A 24062-nucleotide genomic window follows, 5' to 3' on the forward strand; every position below is an offset into this window, starting at 1 on the left:
TTAGAGCCCTGCTGGGACGGTGCACCTGTCATCCGGTCACCATCATACAAGTTTCCCAGTGTGGAATCTGAATGAGATGGCACTTTTTCTCATTCCTTATGTGAAAAACTCTGGAGTAGCAGAGGGGCTGAGAGGGACCAGCAAATCTGGGAGAAATGTTCCCTGGTGATAACATTTTATAGCTTATGAGGACACATTCACAAGCATTTTATTATTGGATATCATCACACCCCTGATAATCCTGCAAATCTCAGCCTGATCTCAATCTCCTTTGCTTTCTGCTCCTGCCTGCCACCTCTGACAGTATCAGTCCACGCAGACATGACAAACAAGCAAAAGAGACCAAGAGTGAAGTCAGCGGGAGAGTCTGCCCAACTGCTCCCGTTCAAGTTCTGCTTGGATCAATTAACCTACGCATTCCTCTTTTGTAGAGAGCTACTTTAACCTAGTCAGTACAGGTTTATTGTGGACATCTTTTACAAAGGTTAATCTCTGAAATGATCACTGAATAAACATGATATCCTTTAAAAATAGGTAGGAAAACAGCATCCAAGTTAAGGAAGCATAGTTGACCACAAAATGCAATTCTGCATGCCAGAAGCTCATCCAGTCTCCTAAAGCTACGATGTTAATGTTGACTTCAAGCCCTTGAGTAGTTAAAAGCCACAATTAAAGAGATACAGAATGGCTGCATGGATTTTAAGAACTGACACTAAGGGGATCCCTGGGTGGCGCAGCAGTTTGGCGCCTGCCTTTGGCCCAGGGCATGACCCTGGAGACCCGGGATCGAATCCCACGTCGGGCTCCTGGTGCGTGGAGCCTGCTTCTCCCTCTGCCTAGGCCTCTGCCTCTCTCTCTCTCTCTGTATGACTATCATAAATAAAAAAAAATAAAAAAAAAAAGAACTGACACTAAGATATCCGTCAGTGACATTGCTGATGATATGCACTGTGGGTAAATTTTTAGAGTAACAATATTATTGTGAAGGACATGCTAATTGTGCATCTGATCTCATGCCTCCTGATCAACAAACATATAAATATAACACTCAATTTTGAAGTGTGTTCCCTAAATCTTCCTTCAAGATATATTTTAAGCATGTTTTATGTCATTTTTATTTTTAAAGTGATCATTTATATCAGATATAACAAAAATTTATAATAATTTCTACATCAAATCAACATCATGCTATTTATTTTAAAAAAAATGACTGATTACAACTTGGTGGTTTTTTTTTTTTTTTGTAGGTATGAATACTGTGGTCTGTAACATAATCTTTATGTCAGAATGCCAGCGTGCTTATTTAATATTTCAACTTTCAAAAATGTGTATTATTCCACTAAATGGAGTAAGCTTCCTAGTAACTGTATTATAGCAACCACCAGAGTAGGTTAAATGTGATTATATTTGTTAATTCTGATTATATTTATTCAGAAATAATGTACTGTACACTGTCTTTTCTAATACTGTACTAAATAACTTTTCTCCACATTCTCAGTTCTTTTCATGCCCTTTGTCTATGACCAGAAGGAGATAGAGAGGTACCACCCAAATCCCCTTTCAGAGAAGTTCTTATTGTGCAGCTGTGGGCATGTGGTCATGAGGCACCTGTGCCATCAGCTCCTTTAGGATCTGCATCAACCACTGTCCCTGGGCAGCCATGCTGGGAGATCAAGCCAGGTGGGAATGTGAAAACTCAGTGTGGCTCAGAGTGGGACACTCTGCAGGCCATCTACTCCACAGTCCCCACACTGCTGGCCAGGGCCGAGTTAGCCTGTGACCTTCATTCACCTTTCCCTGCCCATTTGCTTCTTCCCCATCCTGTGCACAGGGCTTGGTCTCTAATGGGTAAGCTAAAAAAAAAAAAAAAAAAAAAAAAAAAAAAAAAAAAAATCTTATACACTGACTTCTATTTCCATATCTGCTTCTGGAAAACTGAAAACAGCCACATTTAAGAAGTTAAAATCTTGGGGTACCTGGGGGGCTCAGCTGGTTAAGCATCTGACTCTGGGTTTCAGCTCAGGTCTTGATCTCAGGGTTGAGTTCAAGCCCCACCTTAGGCTCCATCCTGGGTGTGGAGCCAACTCAAAAGAACTTAATATCTCTACTAAAAATTTCTAAAATTTTTAAAGAAGTCTTACATTTCCAAATACTTTTGTGTCACCAAGACCCAATGTCTTTCATAGTTACTTTTTAAGATTTTATTTATTTATTAGAGACGAGAGAGAGAGAGAGAGAGAGAGAGAGAGAGAGGCAGAGACACAGGCAGAGGGAAAAGCAGGCTCTATGCACGGAGCCCGATGCAGGACTTGATCCCCGGTCCCCAGGATCACGGCCCGGGCTGAAGGCAGTGCTAAACCACTAAGCCACTGGGGCTGCCCTTCATAGTTACTTTTTATACAATCAATGCCCACATAGTTTCTCCCATTAAAACTAAAATACATTTGCCTACAGGAACATGGTCCCTCCTAATTCCAGTTACTTCCTCTGAGCTAATTCTTAGGGCCAGATATTCCTGTTTGGATTATGTCTCGTTTCCAAATGAACTATTTTTGTGTAAAGAAGAAAGGCTTATTAATAATAATCACTATAACCCATGTGGATGTGTAGTATCTGTGTAGGGATCTACAATTCTCAAAGTATGTTCATATAAATTAATTTATTTGATCCACATCAGGAATTAACCAAATTTAGGAAATTAAGGTCAAGATACCTTATTTGTCACAAGTGTCAGATAATCAATTGGTGGTGGATTCAGGAAGAAAAGCTTGTTCTTAGGATTCCCATCCAGAGCATCGGCACTTTTTGGTGCCCCTCACAGACTGCATACCTTTGCAAGGTAGAATGCATTCCTTATTCCTTAGGGAAATAAAGCATAGGGCCCTGAAACCTAGAGCTTTAGAAATCATAACTTGTGAAATTATCATTTGAAGCTGAAACCGTAAGGCAGGGCTATGCTAGGTGGGCTTATAGAGAAAATAGAAGCGAGGGGATCTCTGGGTTGCTCAGTGGTTTAGCACCTGCCTTTGGCCCAGAGCGTGATCCTGGAGTCCGGGGATTGAGTCCCACGTCGGGCTCCCTGCATGGAGCCTGCTTCTCCTTCTGCCTGTGTCTCTGCCTCTCTTTGTGTGTGTCTCTCATGAATAAATAAATAAATAAATAAATAAATAAATAAATAAACAAACAAATAAAACCTTTTAAAAAAAATAGAAGTGAGACAGTATAAAGAGTCCATGAAAGTCATCAAAAGGCTTTTGCTGCAAGGCTTTTTGTCATGTACAGATTACAAATCTATAACTATTAATATGAGTGTAACTATTAATATGATTGTTGGTGCCAGTCATTTATTTTGGAAGAAACCTTGCCAACGGTAATAAGGTAAAACAAGGAGTACATATTGAGTACATAATATTCTAGTACCAATGCCAATGGGTATGTGGGTTTTTCCCCACACAACAGGCAATTCTCAGATACCAATCCATCTCCATTCTGGCATTATCTACCAGGAGATAGCATCAAATTGCACAGTTTAAGGACTCAGTTCTACAAAAACATGCCTCCAAAATCCCATGTCAAGGCTATTACCTGGACTTCTGAACCACCTCCTATAGATTGGAGGTTTCAATGACCCCTTCCTTGGGTCTGGTTAATTTTTACAGAACTGAGAGAAACATTTTACTTTTTAGATTACCAGTTTATTATGAACAGATATGACTCAGGAGTAGTCAGATGGAAAAAGATTCATAGGGCAAAATGTGAGGAAAGGGGAGCAAATCTTTCATCTCTCTGTGTGCTACTCTCCCCAAATCTCCACTTGTTTACCATCCCAGAAGCTCTTTGAACATAACCCTTTGGCTATTTATGGAGGCTTCATTACAAGGTCCGAGGAGTCAAATCATTGGTCATTGGGGATTGAACTCCAACTCCAGAGCCTCTTCCCTCCCTGCAGGTCAAATGTGGGACTGAAATTTCCAACCAACACATCTTATGGTTGGCACCCCAAACAACAGCCCCCATCTCCAAGTGAGAACCCAAAGTAACCTCATAAACATAACAAAAGATACTTTTGTTTTCCTCTCATCACTTGGGAAATTCCAAGGGTTTTAGAAAACTCTGAACAAAGACCAAATAGATATTTCTTATAAATCACAGTACTACAGTACAGAATTTCTATTTCTCAAGAAAGTTCATGATGAATATACAAGTTGCATAGGGGTTAACCCATATTTTCCATATACCAGAGGGACTTTTAAAATATCATTCCCCAGAGGAAGACCAGAAACACTAGCCTGCTTCAGCAGCAACAGAGTCTACTACAAAGTCCATGGTTATTTTAAGAATGCTGTGCTCAAAGAATGTGATTTTACACAGGCAGCTCAGAAGGTACATTTGCATATTACTCAGTGAAGTGTGGCTTTTCATTTAGATCAAATGACTGCTCTAAATTAATTTGCTCAGTTTTGATTCCAGGTTTTCTTGTGCATGTACAAAAAGGTAAGTGATAGCTGTTAGTGTTAGTTTGCTTAGCAGAACTTCATGAAGAGTTGAATTGAATGATCTCTCCTATCAGTGCCCCCATCATATGATAAAAATGGAAAATCTGTTAATTCCAGTAATTGTCCAATTATTCTTTTCATGTAATTCACTGACTCAGAGTAAAGCTTCTAGAAGTTTATGCTCTTGATGGCAAAATATCTGACACTATTGTGAATTCTACTGTAAATCAGTTTGAAAGCTCAACACTGAATATATTCCCCATTTTTAAAGTGATGATATGAATGTATATTTTGGTGGAATATAACATTATGGTTGAAAACAATGTCCTTACTAAATTGAGGAACATGTAGAACATGCTTGAAGTAATTGTGGTGTGCATGTTACTCATAATTGTGTCAAACAAGCTGTGATATTCCACCAATCAAAGCAGAAACTGTAGCTGCCAAAATTCACAAATATTTTTACATGACGGAACTGAACAACAGAGCTGTGACAAAACTGACGGATAAGGAGGCCTCTCTTCAGGGTGGTAGTATGAACTGTCTTTATTTGCTTCCCATCATCAATTACAGTTTTAGGAAAGCTTTAGTCTTACAAAAAACCAACCACCTACCAACCAACCAACCAAACAAACAAAAAAACAAAGAAGACCCTATAAATTGCCTACTGAAAGGTGCTAAAATAGGCCAAACTAAGCCACAGCGGCATAAGGATTATTTTGAGCTGAAGGCAACTGAGAAGGAGATAGAAGAAAAGCTCTTCCTCTTCCCTGTTTGCCTAAAAGCAGGACATAAATTTGTGAAGGTGCCCCTCTCTCCCACCACTCCACCACCAGGAATGATGGAAGTTAATCACTGGACTCAGCCCACAGACAGCACCAGAAGAACCTACATGACTAACTTCAGGTATGAATCCTTATCTTCCACCAGTCCCCCATATATTTACCTTCCCACAATTTGCTGCTAGAAGTTCAAATTCCTTTTCCTCTGTCTTGGCATGACTCTACTAATTTACTGTTCTTTTGTTAAGAAGCTAGATGAACCTGGGACGTCTGGGTAGCTCAGCGGTTGAGCATCTGCCTTTGGCCCAGAGCATGATCCTGAAGTCCCGGGATCGAGTTCCATATCAGGCTTCCTGCATGGAGCCTGTTTCTTCCTCTGCCTATATTTCTGCCTCTCATTCTTTCTCTCTGTGTCTCTCATGAATAAAATAAAATCTTTAAAAAAAAAAAACCTAGATGAACCCAAGTTCAACCCATTCCTTTGAGTTGCTCATCTATGGATATCCCCATGTGGATGTGGGATGCACATGTTAATTGGTTTCTGTCTGTTATTCTCTTGTTAGTCTGTCTTTTGTCAGTACCCTAGCTGGAAAATCTAGGAAGGTGGAGGGAAAATATATTTTTTTTGTCTCCCACATTACAATAGTGTTAACTACTGTATAAGAGTTTTCTTAATTTGTTTGTATTTAATTTAAAATCAGTTTGCAATCTTTAATTAAATGATTGAATTAATGAAGTACCCTAAATCTTCCATCTTTTGAAGCTGGAAGTAATTATTAAATCACTAAAATAAGTTGTGAGAAGTCATTTAAACTACCCCACAAAAGTAAAGGAGAAAAGATCCACAAGGTTTCCATTCTGTATAATTGAACTCTTGGGATATTTCAGCTTGTGGGAAGAGTCTTTCCGTACAACTCTTATTTTCAATCAGATAAATTTATATTTCTATTATAAAGAGGTGAAATTGAGAAAAATTTCTGATTTTGCTGCATCTAAATGTTGTGGAGCTTTCAAAATATATGTATAAATAAAAATAACATTTTTGTATATTTTTATTGGGGTTCGTTTTGCCAACATATAGCATAACACCCAGTGCTCATCCCGTCAAGTGCCCCCCTCAGTGCCTGTCACTGCGTCACCCCATCCTCCTGCCCACCTCCCCTTCCACTACCCCTTGTTCATTTCCCAGAGTTAGGAGTCTTTCATGTTCTGTCACCCTCTCTGATATTTGACAAGTTCTGTTTTATAAAAATATTTGTCAAAGAAAGTTCTCTGAGTAAAGGAAAAGCCAATACTGGGATATTATCCAACTAATATTAATTAATTTTTTAAAAAAATAATTGAGAATACTTTATCAAAATTTCTGAGCTTACTGCTAGTAGAGGGAGATTTTCTCAAAAAATTATGATCTACAGAGAAATGCCAATTGGAGGTGTTAACAATTTCAAATGCTTCAGTTACACTACAACTTTGAAGAGGATTGCAGAAAACTATATTTCTAAAGTTTTTAAAAATAAAGTAACACAGAGATACTATACAATTTCAATTCAAAGCATTCTGGTAGTCACCCTCACCACTCTGGTGGTCCTCTGCTATGTCCATCAAATACCAAGATTGTCTCCCTCTTCAGAGTTCCTGCTCTGATCTAATGACTGCTTCCTCCCCAGCCAGGGGAAGAGTCACTTAAATATTCTAAGAATAATGAGGAATGCAGGGTTCAGGGAAGGTGTTAGCCTTCATTACAAAGGCACAACTAATGGGGGGAAAGGAGAAGAAAGAAAAATCATAGAGACAAAGAAAGGGAAGCGGCTAGACATTGGAGTCTAGTGTTCAGTTTTTCCTTTGAGAGGAAATGTACATGATGTTCATAGCTGTAAATTCATTTTTTTCCCATCACTGTATGGTATTTTATGTTCACACCAGAAGATGTAATTAATGGACACTTGGGTTTATGTCAAGTTTTCAGCTATCATTAATGATCCTGCTATGAATATTTCTTACATGTGTTTCCTATGGACATATGTGTTTCCTCATTGACCTATACCAACAAGTGGAATTACTGGGTCATGTAAGTGTACGTTCATCTTCAAGGAGGTACTGCCAATTAATTTTCTAGAATGGCTACATCAGGTTATGAGCCTATAGTAGCATATGGAAGTTGCAGCTGCTTCATATCCTTACTAGAACCTGGGCTTGTCAGTCTCTTAGATTTTAGGTATTTTGTTGGGTATATCATAGTAACACATTGTGGTTTTAATTTGTATTTGCCTACTTCCGAACGTTTATAAATCATTTCAATAGTTTTTTTGTATCAAAGTATTTTCTATTGTGTTTTCCTTTTTTTTTAATTGATGTATAGAAGTTCTTTACACATTCTGAGACGTTAATCACTCATACATGTTTCAAAATTGCCTACTCTATGGCTTGTCTGTCCACTCCCTTAATGTGTCTTTTGATAAGTCCCAAATTTTAATGTAGATAAATTTATCAAGCTTTTACCTTAAAATTGATTTTTTCACCCTGTATAAGAAATCTTCCTCTATATTACATAGATTTTGCACTATTTTAAATTCTAGAAGCTTTATTGTTTCAATGTTTATATTTAGATCTACAATTCTATGTGATACTGATTTTTACGTATGGTGTGAGATAAGAAGTAAAAGTTCACTTTTATTCTTTTAATAATTTTTTTAAGATTTTATTTATTCATGAGAGAACAGAGAGAGGCAGAGACCGAGGCAGAGGGAGAAGCAGGCTCCCCGCGGGAAGCCTGATGCGGTACTCGATCTCAGGATCCTGGGATCACAACCTCAGCCAAAGGCAGATGCTCAACCACTGAGCCACCTAGGTGCCCAAGGTTCACTTTTAAACATAAACATTAAATCACTTTATCCAGAACTATTAACAAATTCCCCCTCTCTGTGATGCCACTTTATTACAATCAAGTGACTATACATATATATATATGTGGATCTGAATATGAGTACATGGCTTAATAATATAATTTTATATCTGGAAAATAATTTTCCAAAGACAAATCAAAGGCAGAAGTACTAAGCAAATCTGTAGGTAGGAATACACAAAAGACAGCAATCAGATGGTTAAATGGGACACAGATATTCAAAGGGAACAAAGATTAAGACTGGCTTAGAGGTATCACCACTTGTCATCTAGTACATGCTCTTCCCCATGTCCTTGATCCTGGACATCTCTCCTTGAGGACTTCAGGTGACATCTTAGTGAGTAGGGCTCCACCCATAATGAGGAATCATCCTCCTCCTGGGGTACCACAGAGTGTGTGGGCCCCTCTTGCTCAGGGTCTTCTCATGTCATGCCTAGTAACAGCCTTTATGGCAGGCACCACCTCCTCCTTGGCACCCCATCATGGCTTCCCTGAAGCCTCCCAGCTATTTGTCCCAGGGAACTCCTCTACACTCTGCAGCCCTAGGACCCTGAACACAGTCGTGTTAAGCAGCAGAGGCCCACACAATGCCTCCTCTGGAGGAAAGGAGCCATCCTCACAGAAACCCCAGACTAGAGTTATCCCTCATGCTTCTCATTTGCACCTGCTAATTAGGTGGTGCCATTAATCACAAATAAACCAATAACCCTAACTCTGCGACTGTTCCTTTAACATTTAACCTCTCTTTGTTTTTTTTTTTAGAGTAACCTCTCTTTGAAATCACCCATCCTCCCCATTCCTACCTTTTAGCTACAATCCCTTTCTTTTACCACAATTAATGATCTCAGATTTCTTTTTTTGAGGCAATAAACATATTCCTGAGGCTACACAGTGTGGTAGCAAATTAAGAGCAGGGATTTTGGTATCAATATTATTGTTGAACAAATACTGATACACTCTCTCTTTCCATTTTAGGAGCAATGTGACCTTCGGCAAGTAAGATAACCTCTTTGTACTTCAGTTTTATTTGGAAAATGGGTATAACATTTATCTCAGAGAGGCAGAGTGGTCAACATATGTGCAAAATATCTAACAAATGTTAAGAGAGCCATAGAAATTGCTACCCGTTGTTGAGTCTACACTGTCCCAGGCAGTCTTAGCCTCGTGGAATATAGAATTATAGCAGATCATCTTGGTGTACATTGGGGTCTGACCCGAGTGTGTACAAAAACAGTCCTACACATTCAGAAAATACCACTTTCATTCAGTGCAGGAGAAGGAACCAGATCTGGAGAGTGACAATGGCAGCACCTGGCACCAGATTTTGGCTCTGGGAGTTAAGGTCTGGTTATTTCCAGGGTAATATGTAAGAAGGAGTTGCAGCAGCAAACATTGTCAGCAGCTAGCTGACCGAGTGTAAAAGGAGAGGGAATAGGCAAATTAATGTCCACTCTGCTTAAACTCACATAGATTGTTCTACTTTTTTTTTTTTAATTCTGTCTTGACCAAGTTAAAAGAATCATTGGAAAGACCTGGCTTACAAAAAGAATTTTGGGCTCCTGTTTTGTAGGAATAACACATTGAGAAAGCACTTGGGTGTTATCAAATTCTGCCCTTACTGAACTAGTCTTTTTCCACCAACAATACCACTCACTGCTAGCATATATGGTTGTCATCTGTTCCCTCTGAGTCCCATCAAAAACATGCTTTATCTCAGGTCAAAGCTCTGAGAACAGCCACTTGAGTCATAGGTGAGCTCATGAAATATCTGTTGAGTAAACAGATTGACTTTTCAGTTCTCTCTAATGTTAGAGTAGGTGCTAAAGATGGTAGACACCTGCATGAAATTGCTCTGCCCATGACAGCCCCATTGTAGGATGCTGGTACCTGTGTCTGTACTTCTATACATTAATGGGTGCATGTGACAGCATAAGGACTGTCACATCAGTATACTGAGGAGCTCCTAGTGTTGTGGAAATCAAATCTGGATCTAGAAACCCTGGAGATTTCTTTTCTAGAACCCTGCAGATATGAGTCAAGGCCATGTTTTCTTTGATGTAGAATTTGCCAAATTAACAAAACAAACAAACAAACAAACAAAAAAACAACCAGAATCAACGTGCCATGACCCTTACTTCAATAAATAACTTTGCTTGCACTCCAAGTTATTGAGACCATTGCTTGTTTGCTTGCAAATAACTCTACTAGCTGTGGAAGCACCAAAGGACAAATCTGCAAATACTTAATTCTACATGGCATGGGAATAAGTAACTATGTAAATGGCATTTACAAAGGGAAGGTAGATCGTGTCATTGCTTACCACTAAACATGTCCTAGGAGGTAGATGTTTCCTGAGGGTGTGAATCAGCACAATACTTGCAATGGAAATAACATCTTCCCCTCACCAAATTTATAACCCAGTTCTAATTACAAGAATACAAATGCGACTAAAAACAAATGAATAAGCCGTTTATGGTATTTTTCTAAGTAAAATATTACTATTTAAAAACTATGTGATCATTTATTTCCAATGAAAATGGACCTTAAAAATAATGCGTGGCTGTCAACAAAGTTCTAGCAAAGCCACCTGGATGCTTTACGGATATAGTTGCTTCTTAATATCCACCATCAGAAAATGAACTGCTTGAAATCTGGATGGGGACAACACACGAGGTTGACCTTAATGGCTACAAAATTGGTCCAAGAGGATTTGCAATATTGTCCTACTAGTGCCAGCGGGGGCTGCCAAGCACCTGCAGGGACAGTTAAATGGAAAGGTGAGGCATATGAATTTCACGCACAAGCATCTGTAACATCTCTGGGACACCCCGCTGATGCCGCTGCCTGCAACTGAGATCTACAGGGTTTGCTGTAGGAGAAATGAAGGTCACCGGCTGCATTAAAACTGACATGGCTCACATTTCAAAGTATCAATGTTGATAAAATATTTCTTCTGTTTTCATAAGTAACTGACCCCAAACAATATATAGAGAAATCTATATCCTGATGTTGGACTTCAAAATTTGACTTTTCCCTTTACTCCTCCTGACACTGGAAAATTCTCCATTGATTTCTAATTTGTTCCATTCAGTTTTCTAAAATTCTATTAAATTCAGAAGTTTTTTTTTGCCATTTGTTTGTTTGATTTTTAAATTCCAGAATATTTACTACAGTGTTAAAGTGTACAATACAGTGACTCAACACTTGTATACATCACTCAGTGCTCATCACAATACATTCACCCATACAGAAAGGGTTTTTTAAAAAGTGTTCCATATAAAAATAACTTGTTTTCTGTTTGTTGCTCTGCATGAAACCAGATTTACTTTCATTCAAATCAGTAAATATTTATTGAAATCTCTGACGCCGAGGCTTGTGGGGGACATGCAGCATCAGCATGTCTGTGCATCAGCCAAACTAGGGTCTTGCTCTTGCAGCGCCTGCAACCAGGCATGGCAGATGGGCTTCTATATAGCTCAGGTGTTTCAGCTCTTACTAGTTTTTCAGCTGTCTTTGTACCTCACTTTACTACTAATATTTTCCTTTTCATATGCAAAGCTACCTTCCATACCCAGCAGACAGAGGAAACCCAGAACTGCAGGGGGTAAGACGTGATGAAAGACAGCACCAACCACAGGGACCTTGTGTGCAGGCTGATTCAACTATTTCCTTGTGGTATAACCACCAGATATAATTTTTAAAATGTCCTAGCCTCAATTTCCCCTCTATACGACAGATATTTGAATAAGTTGAAATTAATTTAGTGAAAGACTTATAGGTAATTAAGCACTACCTTTTAATTTCAAAGAGGCAATGTGATTTCTTGTATGGGCAACTCCACTCGTAGGAAGAATTTTTCCATTCTGGATGGGGTTTATTACAGTTCTCTCTCAAGATTGGATCAGATCCATGTGTGCCACACACACTCTTTCAGGAAAGAATCACTCACAGCATACGCAGAGAGAACTAACTCCCATGGGGCTTGGGGCACAGTGTGAAGTAGCCTGCTTCAAACTAGAAGACATATCTTTGAAGTTTCCCGTTTCATCTCAAAAAGGTATAAGATATTCCATTCTACTCTATAACATACTCCTGTTTATTATAATATAAATGTGACATTCTGATTTACCGTTCTCTGTAAAACAGATGCTCTGAGACTCTCCCCTACTTACATGAAACTATCTTTTGTTCCTGGCATGTTACATTACCTAGGAGTATACAAACTATTTCTCTAATAAGAGAAATATATAGATCTGTATGCACAACGAAGGTCTCTAGTGCTATGATACACACACAAAATCCAACAATTTTTCCATTATAGAATGAAAGCCATTTCCTGAAAGAGGCCATGCTAAAAATTTCAGTTAAATTATATGTAGGTATATCTTAAAAGTCTCTGAAGATGCTCTTCAGAGCCCGATGGATAACTGTATAAAACCATCTATTCCCACTAATGGCAAAATGTCAAGAAACGGTTAATTTGATAAAATATAACCATTAAGCAATGTATCAAATTTAGACAGAAAAATAACTTGCATATTAATTCTACATCAAAAAGTAAACGCCAGGGATGCCTGGGTGGCTTAGTGGTTGAGCGCGTCTGCTTTCGGCCCAGGGCTTGATCCCGGAGTCCCAGGATCCAGCCCCACATCAGGCTCCCTGCCTGGAGCCTGCTTCTCTCTCTGCCTATGTCTCTGCCTCTCTCTCTATGTGTCTCTAATGAATAAATAAATCTTAAAAAAAAAAAAACCCTAAACGCCAAATACACCTAAATTAAAATGTGAATTGGGAGAAAACTAAGATATAACAAATGTATTCAAAGGGAAAGTAACTAAGATCCCCATTAAAAAAAAAAAAAATCTCTGTTAAATGAATGAATGAATGCATGCCAAAACACTGCCAAATGATAGTTAAATCACTCCTCCACAGGATACCAAGAGCAAGTACAAATGTACTTTGAGATAAATCTTTACTAATCTCCAAACCCAAGTAAATCTTTTAAGTCTGCAATCCCAAGACAGCATTACTTCAATAGGCTGAATGAATTTTAAGACAAATATGAAAGCAAGAAAATTATAAAAATACATTTATATCAAACAACAATGACATCAAAAACATAAGTCTTTACTGGAAGACTGGAGGAAAATTATAATGTAGTACCAGTTCTTAGATTTAATATCCTACTAGGACCTGAGTTTTAAAACGTGTTTCTGGAAAGTTAAATCTTGGCTGGGCAAACATGGTTATTTTTTAGTTTGTCTTCAGCTTTGTAAACTGAAGAATGGCAAATAAGGGTGGGGGAAGAAAGTGCGGGAATTCACTAGGCAGCCTTTAGAAGGAGCAAAGCTGAAGGGTGGGGATGATTTCATCCTTTTTGCCAAATGGTGCCATGCTACTAATTCTTCTAAGTTATAATGTTCAAACTTTAAATGTTAAGAATTATATTGCAAAGCAAGATTCAAAAAGCAGAAATACTGTTCTCCTTGGGGGGTACCTGATGCCAGGGTGAGTTTGAAGATATGCACACTGGTCAGGGAAAGACACAAGTCTCACTCAGGCATTAGCCCTGTCATTTTCAGATAGCATAGTATTTGTCACTCCTAAGTCCAACTGAGGTGTCCAGGAGTGTTCTGAATCTTTCTGATGCAATTTCTATTGGAAATACATAACAAAAATTAGTATGTAACTGATGAACTAAATTCTATACATGAAACTAATATTACACTGTACATTAAGTGAAATTTAAATACAAACTTGAAGAAAAGGCATGCCTGGGTGATTCAATCATTTAAGCATCTGCCTTTAGCTCAGGTCATTATCCCAGGATCCTGGGATCACCGGCATCAGACTCCCTGCTCCTCGGAGAGTCTACTTCTCACTCTGCCTCTGCCTGCTGCTCTGCCTACTTGTCAAATAAATAAATACAATCTTCAAAAAAATAGAAAATGTAAAGAAATATCTTGAAAAAATTTTGAAGAAAAAAATAACAATACGTAACAATATAGTCATTCTATCTTCAAGTGCTGTATTTTCTGTTCTTGACTTAAGTTTTTGGTTGGGTTTTATTTTATTTTGCTTTTTGTTGAATTCATCATGTTTTGTTCATTAACAGAAGACTATCGGCTGATAACCTTGAGTGGATACAGATCAACTCATTACTGTAGGTAAGTAGAGGGGCCAGCATGGCTGGATGGCAGATGGAAATCTGCTGGTTCATGTAAATACCTCAGGGTGTTTTGGCTCTCAAATAGCTCACATTTTTTCTTTAAGAGAAAGGAAAATATCTTATATACAATGTAAACTCAAAGGACACAAACCAAGCACCTGAATTAAATTTTAATCCTAACATCTGGAAATGAATAACACATCTATGTTAGACACATATACTTTTACGTCTTACAATCACATATTTGGCTCTGAAAAGAAGTGTCACTGATAACCTCATCTTTTATTTCTGCATTTGTCAGCAGGCAGGGCCACAAATAAGTGTTTTCTCAAATGACACGATTGATTTATAAGCTTTGAACAAACAGTGTTCCTACCTTTTGCAAGCTTTTAAAACCAGCAAGAGCCTTATAGATGACCTATTGCAATTCTCAGACTTTATAAGCAACCTGAAGGCCTAAGAGATTATGCTATTTTCCTAAGGTCAAAAAGTTAGCTTGTGCTTCTGGAGCCCCTTGAATATAGGTTATTATATACTTATAAAGAATTATTGTTAAGAAAGTAGATGAAAGAGATGTCAATCTCTTTGTATACAAAATTATATATGTGTAAAGCACAACAATAAATAAAATTTCTACCTTGCTACTAATTCTCTACAATCTCTTTCAGAGGATAGAAACAGAATGAATACTTCCTAAACTCAGATTCTATGAGCCCAGAATTACCTTAATGCTAAACCGGACAAAGATAATTCCAGAAAACTACAGACCCATACTCTCATGAGTATAGATATAAATATCCTCAATAAAGTATTTGTGAATCAAATACAGAAAAGCTTAAAAATAATTATATACAATAGTCTAGAGGGATTGAATTCATGTATGCGGAGCTGATTCAACACTCAAAAATAAATATAACCCATCATAGATTAAAACGGGCTGAATACCAGACTAAAAGAGAAAAATCACATGATAATATCAGTAGACACAGAAAAAGTATTTGGCAAAATCAAACACTCATTCATGATAAAAACTGTCAGAAAGAGAGGAAAGAAACTTGGAGCTTTCCCACTAAGATGTAGTACAAGACAAGTGGATTCTTTCTCACAACTTCTTTTCAACATCACACTAGATGTTCTTGCTAATGCTAACAAGCAAGACAAAGAAATAAAGGGATACAGATGGGGAAGGAAGACATGAAGCTGCGTGTGTTCACAGATGATGTAATAATTTTTGCAGAAAACCTGAAAGAATCCACCAAGTAATTCCTGAAATAATAAGCAGTTATAGCAAGGTCGCAGCATACCAAGTTGATATGCAAAAGTCAATCACTTTCCCATATGCCAATAACCAACAAGTGGAATTGAAATTAATCCTCTGGCTTTAATTTATTATGCAGTTAATTATGCCTAATTTGACTAAGGATGTATGATTAGGGTATATACAAAAATAAATAAAACATAAAATATAAATAGATATCCCAATTTTTATTTTCACTTCTGTAACTAAATAACTTGATTTATCTCAAGGAAGATGCAATATTTCAAAACCAAAACCAAATAACTACATTGAAACATAAATTCACAGATCAGAAAACTTTATATTATAAAGGATATGCTGATATTATGTGTAAGTGAATGAGAAGGTAATTGCAGAGGCAATCTTTTTTTTTTTTTTAGATTCTTCCTAAAGCTTTCATACAGAGAAAGTTTTGCATTTTTCTCTAACAATAGAAAATGCAAATAAGCAAAAAAAAAAAGAAAAAGAAAATGCAAATAAGTGAGAAATGTCCCTTGCTAATAACAATTAAAAAATATTAATGACAAAATTAATGTCCTTTAGCAAATGGGCAAAAACTAAAACCAAGAACATTATACTGGAAAAGATGTAGCAGGGAGTCCTCTCAAAGATAGGCCATCATAATTTAGAATGGAAATAAACTTGACAATATATATCAAGAACCTTAAACACGTCCATTAATACTGACCTTCTGTTACCATTTCTGTGATACTATCCTTGGATTCAAAACATGCAGTTGATGATTTTTGGTAAGGGATCTAGATTGGAGTGTTACTTAATTTATTATTTTCAATTAGAAGTAATTCAAATCACTAGAAATAGGGAAATGATTAGAGTATTCCCAAATGATGAAATCTTCGGTACCTATTTAAAAACAAAACAAAACTTGTTTCCATAGCATATTTCAGAGCAGGGGAAATTTATCATGATGCGATGCTCAGTGGAAAAGGCCAGATACAAAACAATGTATACAGCATAATTATATTTTGCACACACACCCCTCACACATCCATGCAAATATTTAGGCATACTCAAGATGCTGGAAAGAATTAACCCAAAATCTTACTAACCATGAGGGTAAAAAAAAAAAATTCTGACATTGTTTAGATTTCTGTGAGTGAATCACTTCTAAATTTGAAAAGAAAGCATTAGCAGGAGTGGAAAAAAGAAAAGGAACCATGACAATCAGCAAAGTACAACATAAAGTATTGGTGTTTCCACGTGCATGCAGGCTTTTATGACATCTCTATGCCCGAATCCTTCAGTATAAGAAGAGAGGGCCCCTTCCTCTATTCTAGGACAGGGCATCCCTCTGGTGCTTTACATAAGAAAGGACCTCATTCAGTCAAGTGGCTGGTGATACACACACTTAAATCTAACTGAATATAGTAGCTTCTATTTATAAAATCCCCTTAAAATAATAATAGGAAAAATTTTTTATTGCAACCGACAATATTATTTTTCCAGCAATTATCTCCCTGTGCATCTGGGAAGTGGCTTGTTTCCCTGGATGGATGTTGTGAGTTGCTAATATGAAGGCGACAGCTTAGCAGTGGGAAGCAGGGAGAGCAGTGCTCTTAGTAAGATAGTATGATCAATACTACATATCTTAATGCCATCTTTACCAACTCTAATGGAAGGCTTTTCACTGTTGGCTGGCGGGCTGCATTCTGATGTAGAGAAAAACTCATTTCTCCTATGTAACACTGAGACGTGAGTTTAATTTCTCAGGGCTTGCAGAGAGCAGTTGAGCTCTCGTGTTTAGGACTCCCCTTGCTCCTTTCCTGAAATACCAGAAGAATCAGCTCTTGTTGCATGTTGAAAACATTAGCCCTTTGCAATCATTCATCTTACTGAAGGATGCTGGTAGTTTGTTTTAGGCAATATTGTGGTGTTCTCTATCACAGCTAGAACTAAAGATGCAGCAGGAAAATAAAAGTCTCATTTTGACCCCTTCTTGGAAACAAGTTTGTCTAGCAGATGCTATTAAGGATTTTAGGCTTCTATTAGTCAACACTTTTATTTAAATGTATTAAAGGATGGAAATATTAGGTTAGGAGGATTAATACCCACCAGCCACAACATCACAGAGCTTAAGGGAACTTTAAAAGGCCACCTAACCCAGTTGGTCCCAAGACCAAAGAGAGACAACACTGAAATGCTAAGGGTATTTATCTGTCTTTGCTTTAAAGTCTGGAACAAGCAGGATTTTTTTACTTTATTCATCAATTCATTTTGGCATTTCACTAAAAATTCTTCTTGAGGGCAGCCCAGGTGGCTCAGTGGTTTAGTGCCGCCTTCAGCTCGGGGCCTGAACCTGGAGTCCCGGGATCGAGTCCCATGTTGGGCTCCCTGTGTGGAGCCTGCTTCTCCCTCTGCCTGTGTCTCTGCCTCTGTCTCTCTGTGTCTCTCATGAATAAATTAATAAAGTCTTAAAAAAATTCTTCATGGTATCAGGGCCAGGATCCCTCTATTGCAATCTGAGCTTCAAGCCAACCTCAGAGAATAGAAAATAAAGCGATTTTCCTTTATTATCTTCATCTGAATAGTGCAAAGTAAGGAGTTCTACACCCATCGACTCCAAAGGCTCAGATTTCTCTACTTGGTCCTTGCCTCCCAAACTGTAATTCAAATCTAGTCCTTATCCCTGTTTTCCTAACAGAGCATCTCCACATTTTCTTTCTTCCACTGTATTTACCGAGATTAGAAATAACCAGGTCCCAAACTAGCTACATGATTTTCTTTTGGATGTATGAAGATGTGTGAAGCCCTAACATAAACACAGGCAAGTTACATGGAAGAACTGAAGTGTATAGGGAGGGGATCCCTGGGTGGCGCAGAGGTTTGGCACCTGCCTTTGGCCCAGGGCGCGATCCTGGAGACCCAGGATCGAAACCCACATTGAGCTCCCGATGCATGGAGCCTGCTTCTCCCTCTGCCTGTGTCTCTGCCTCTCTCTCTCTCTCTCTCTCTGTGACTATCATTAAAAAAAAAAAAAATTAAAAAAATAAATAAAAGAACTGAAGTGTATGGAAACGATATTTTAAAGGTAAAATGTTGGGGCAGCTGGCTGGCTCTGTCAGTAGAGCATATGACCCTTGATCTTGGGGTTGTGAGCTTGAGCCCCACCTGGGTGGAGAGGTTGCTTAAAATAAAATGTTATGGATCATATATTCTAAGAATAAATGGTACTTGTAAACTGTTATGGCATTCCTAACAGTAGCAGTGTTTTTTTTTTTTTTTTTTTAAGATTTAATTTATTTACTCATGAGAGACACACAGAGAGAGAGGCAGAGACACAGGCAAAAGGAGAAGCAGGCTCCATGCAGGGAGCCCAACATGGGACTCGATCCCTGGACTCCAGGATCACGCCCTGGGCTGAAGGCAGGAGCCAAACCGCTGAGCCACCCGGGCTGCCTGTTAGCAGCATGTTTTAATTTACTTTAGAACTCACCAATGTCAGTACATGTGTTTGTATTTTTTTAGATTACACTTTTAGACATAAGTCATGCCACTTATATCTTAGCATACTATTTTTTTAAAAGATTTTTATTTATTTATTCATGAAAGACACACACACAGAGAGAGAAAAAGAGAGAGAGAGAGAGAGAGAAAGCGGGAGGCAGAGACACAGGCAGAGGGAGAAGCAGGTCCACACAGGGAGCCCGATCCGGGACTCGATCCGGGGACTCCAGGATCATGCCCTGGGCCAAAGGCAGGCGCCAAACCGCTGAGCCACTCAGGGATCCCCTTAGCATACTATTTGACCACTGACCACATGAAGAATTTGGCACTTTAAAAGGTTTGATAATAGGGACATCTGGGTGGCTCACTAGTTGAGTGTCTGCCTTTGGCTCAGGGCATGATCCCGGGGTCCTGGGATTGAGTCCTGCATCGGGCTCCCCACAGGGAGCCTGCTTCTCCCTCTGTCCGTGTCTCTGCCTCTCTCTGTCTCTCATAGATAAATAAATAAAAATTCTAAAAAAATAATAAAAAGTTTGATTATTTTGAAATATACCTACATTGGGCAAACATCATTGAAGCTTTGACCAGTACCACACTAAGGATTTGACACTTTAGAGTTTGATCATACTGACATACACCCATATTGTGCAAACGGAGTCGAAGCAAAGCAGACGCTCCTCCAGAAAGAGCACCCACTCATGGGAGAGTCTACCACTGGGAGAGCAACACGTGGAGGGTCCTTCAGATCCTTACCTGATGTCGGTGCACGTTATGCAGGTGATATCTCGACTGTTCGTTGTGATCAGGTTCAAAGCTACAGACGTTTCCTTGTCAGAGGTTGGGTGTGCTCCACATTTGAAGAAAAACTCCTGAAAGAATGAGAAATATGTGAGAAATGCCAGGCATGGAACTCAGCTGGCCATGTCCCCCTAAGTATTGTCACGGTGAACAATCTTACGGGCAAGAGACAAAATCTATTATTAAGTCTGTGTTAGAAGAAAATCCAAATCAAACCCCTGGAGGGTGACTAATGCCCTTGTGCCAAACTAATGAGCAATCCCCTTTTCAGGAGGGCCTGAGTGTCTCTGCTCATCTTCTTTTGCCCTCTCGGCCCTGGAGCTGGGGACACACTCTGTGACCTGGGTTAGCAATGCCCTTCCACGATCAGGGGGTCCGGGAGGAGAACACAATGCGGATGCAGGAGGAGGCCTGAAACAGGATCTCACAAATGAGGAAAGGGAGACACTGAGCCATGGAATGATTTGCCCAAAGTCACACAATCAGAGGCGAAGGCAGGAAGTAACCAGACTTTCGAAGGGGGAAGCCCAGTGCTTCGGCTACAGCGTGGCTACATGGTTGGCCAGTCGGCGGCGAGGAGGTGACGCAGAGTGAGGAATCGCGGGGGCACACCTATGAACAAGCACACGCAAGCCCGCAGACTGACAGAGTAGCAGAGTGCAAGCCCCGACGCTTCCTGCACCTTTCTCTGCCTCTGTGCAACGTCCCAGAATTCCCTGGGAGACCTGGGCCCCATCCCCCATGCTAAGCATCTGGGAATGTTCTAAACCTGTGCTTCTCTCCTTAATTGGCTTCACCAGCCTTGTCCTGGGCCCACACGCCTTTATGTTTGCTTTTCACAGGGTCACACTCTTTTGATGGCTTACATTCTCCCTTCTCGATCCAAATCCTCTTTTTATTTTTCCTCATGTCTTCCTTTTGTCATTTCTCTATTTGTTCCCACACCCCTTTACCCTTCAGACACCAGGGTGTTTGGCACAGTAATCGCTCTGCCTCTTGCCTGACAGTCTTTACACCTTCCACGATAACCACATCCTTGAAGTGAAGTTCTCAGCCATGGCAAAAATTCAGTACAACTGTATCACTGGACAGCAGAAGAAGGCCTGCACACCACACTTCCTCCTCAACTCTGTTCCAGTTTAAGGACTTGGAATGTGGAAGGTACTTCCCCTTTATTATTTTTTAATATTTTATTTATTTATTTATTCATGAGAAACACACATGCACACACACACGCACACACACACACACACACACACACAGGGAGACAGGCACACACAGGGAGACAGGCAGAGACACAGGCAGAGGGAGAAGCAGGCTCCATGCAGGGAGCCGGATGTGGGACTCGATCCTAGGACCCCGGGATCACACCCTGGGCCAAAGGCAGACGCTTAACTGCTGAGTCACCCAGGTGTTCCCAGTACTTTCCCTTTAAACACTGAACTCGGCCTTTCATTACAGCTCCATAAATTAAATGTTTTTGGCTTTGTGGGACTTTGGGGGGAAGGGGTCCTTGTTGTGCTTCTCAATCTGCATCGTAGCCTAAGAGTAGCCACAAACAATAGGTAGATGAATACATATGACTGTGTCCTAATGCAACTTTATTTATAAAAACATTAGGAAAGTCGGTTTTGTCTCTGGGCCATCATTAATGGTCCACCCCTGAGGTCCACCTCTGATAGAGGCTCTGAGGTACTGTGTAGAATACGTTATTCATATTTGTGTCTTTATAGTGCCCCATAGAGGATAGGCATTAGTTTTTTCTTACATGAAAAATCGGTAGGTTTTTCAACAAATTCTACCATCATCCCTTTATACACCTGACAGCACAACCCTTCATTTTGTTCTTCCCCTGCTTGTAAGGAGACTAAGCTGGTTCTCTGACCTGAGATACAGTGAGTAACATCTGTGGCTCTCAACAGCAGTGTGCACCAGAATCTCCTGGTGGTTGGGAGGTGGTATTAAGTTAGATGTTGCTGGACCCCACACCATGGTTTCCTAATTCAGGAGTTCTGAAGTACTGCCCATGATTTGCATTTCTATCATGTTGGCAGGTGATGCTTTTACTACTGCTCTGGGAACCACACATTTGAGGACCATCAAATTATACTGACGTTAGTGGTAAAGGGAGTAAACTGTTTATTCTCTCAGAAGACAACAGCTGTAACATGCCTCACTTACCGCACCTGAAAAAGATACCATGTCTCAGGTAACAGGTGTTACTCTTCAAATATCTGAAGTGTGCCACTGTCCAGGGAAGTGTCCCAAAGCCGGCTGTTTGGAGCCCAGGCTGTTCTTATTTGCAAGTGTCTTACTGACCCCAGATGGTATACCTGTCAGTTAGCCAGAGCCTATCCTACCTGGAGCAAGTGGCAGACAAGTCATCCTGCCTGCAGTCCTCAGGCTCACAGATGAGGGTGTGACAACAGACTCGCTGTAATAGATAGGGTGGTCAGTGCTTCTGATGAATGCCTGTCTAGGTGTGTCCATGGAGTCATGCCTATGAGCCCTGATCTTTCCCAGGAGCAGCATGGAACTTGTACTGATTGGTTCCATTTCTTTTTTTTAATAGGGAATGCTACCGTCTTCACACAACCTTTTGAAATTTTACAAATCCTTCAAAGGCTAGTTCAAGGATGTTAAGAAAAATATTAAAAGCAATTCCTGACTGCCAAAACAAAAAGTAGGGAGGACATGACTGACCCTTATGAAATACATTGAGCTAGCTGCAACTGCTTTCTGCAGACATGAAAAAAATTCCACTTGTAAACACAAAGTAAGTCCTCCCAAAGAGCTGAGTTGGCTGGACTATTGAGAAGGTATTTCATATACAGATAAATAGACAGTATTTATATTTTTTCTTAGCTTGCAAAAAACTACTGGTGGATGTTCAGCTAACAAATCACAGACTGTTTTAATAGCAGATAAAATCCAGCCAGATAAAAGCCAAAATCCATTTTATTGAGGGGAACGGATGTTTATATATAATAGTATAAAAAGTTATAGATATTTGGAAAATTCCAGTATTTCACATGGGCTGATAAAACTAAAATACAAATGATCAACTCTGTATATTAAATATATATGTCACATCAGTGGCTTTCAGCACTTTCTCTGCCAATTTTTATGAAAGGAGGTTCTTCTGTAGCACTAGAGTAACTGGCAAGAATGGAGGGGGTCTGAGACTTCACCCTGCTTGTGAGCTCACACATGAGTTAGTATGCCACAGTCTTGTGGATGCTGCAGAAGACACAAGACTCCTGGATCAGAGATAAAGTGTTGTGTGACATGGAGCCCAGGCAGAAAAAAGTATGGACATGATGATGATGTCAGTTCCCCTGCTCCCCAAAATCTATAGGATGAAGTATAGGAACTAAGCTAGATGCTACAAGTGCAGTGGGTCTGAACTACAGCTGAGGACTGTGAGCTTAGGGATCCCAGATCTTTAATAAGGAGCTGTAAGCAATCCTTCATATTGTCCTGAAGGGGGATATTGTCTTTATCATACTGGATAATAAACAGATCTGCTTTAGAACTTCCTTGAAAAGAGATATCCTGAACAAAAAGGTAGTAGGTACCTCTCTCACAACAAGCAGAAACATGAAAGAACCCTGGAGAACTCTCTCCCTATAGCAGTGACATCTTTTCTAACTAATCACTAGCATGATCCGGTCATTTCCTGTCCTGTGCAAACAGTGGGCTAGGATGTTGGTAGTCTTTTGATATTTCCAGTCTGCATGCAAAATACACAAATGATAAAGCAAAGCAAACCAGAAGAAGCTTTAAAAAAATTCTACCTTGGGTAGAACATCTGTCAACCCTAGTGAAGGGAATCCTAGCTTCCCCTTAAATATGGGTAAAGAAAGATTCTCTAAGGGACCCACCCCATCTTTTACAAATGCCAGCTCAAGATAAATCAGCTACAAAAATAAATAGAAAAACCAAACCAAAACAAAAACAAGTCCGGTTAAATTAGATGAATTCTTCTAACCTAACCAGGAACTATAGTTCCCATGGGATGGCTCATTTTATTTGGCTCCATTCAGAGAAGCCATAATTAACTAGCTATAAAGGTATGACAGTAATTGGTCAGTTTTTTTAAAAATTTTTTTTCCAATGATAGTACAAACAATTTTAAAAAATGAAACCAGAATGA

General features: G+C 39.3%; 1 protein-coding gene across 1 annotated transcript in view; it reads right to left on the minus strand.

Annotated features, from left to right (window-relative positions):
* The window catches only part of PRKN (parkin RBR E3 ubiquitin protein ligase), a 1299677-nt gene that overhangs the window by 558688 nt on the left and 716927 nt on the right, over positions 1–24062 (minus strand). The window contains exon 6 of the mRNA XM_041744985.1: positions 19862–19977. Within this exon, the coding sequence (XP_041600919.1) occupies positions 19862–19977 (116 nt within the window). The remainder of the gene's footprint in view (positions 1–19861; positions 19978–24062) is intronic.

Source organism: Vulpes lagopus, chromosome 2 (genome assembly GCF_018345385.1).
Source record: "Vulpes lagopus strain Blue_001 chromosome 2, ASM1834538v1, whole genome shotgun sequence".
In the NCBI taxonomy this organism is placed as follows: Eukaryota; Metazoa; Chordata; class Mammalia; order Carnivora; family Canidae; genus Vulpes; species Vulpes lagopus.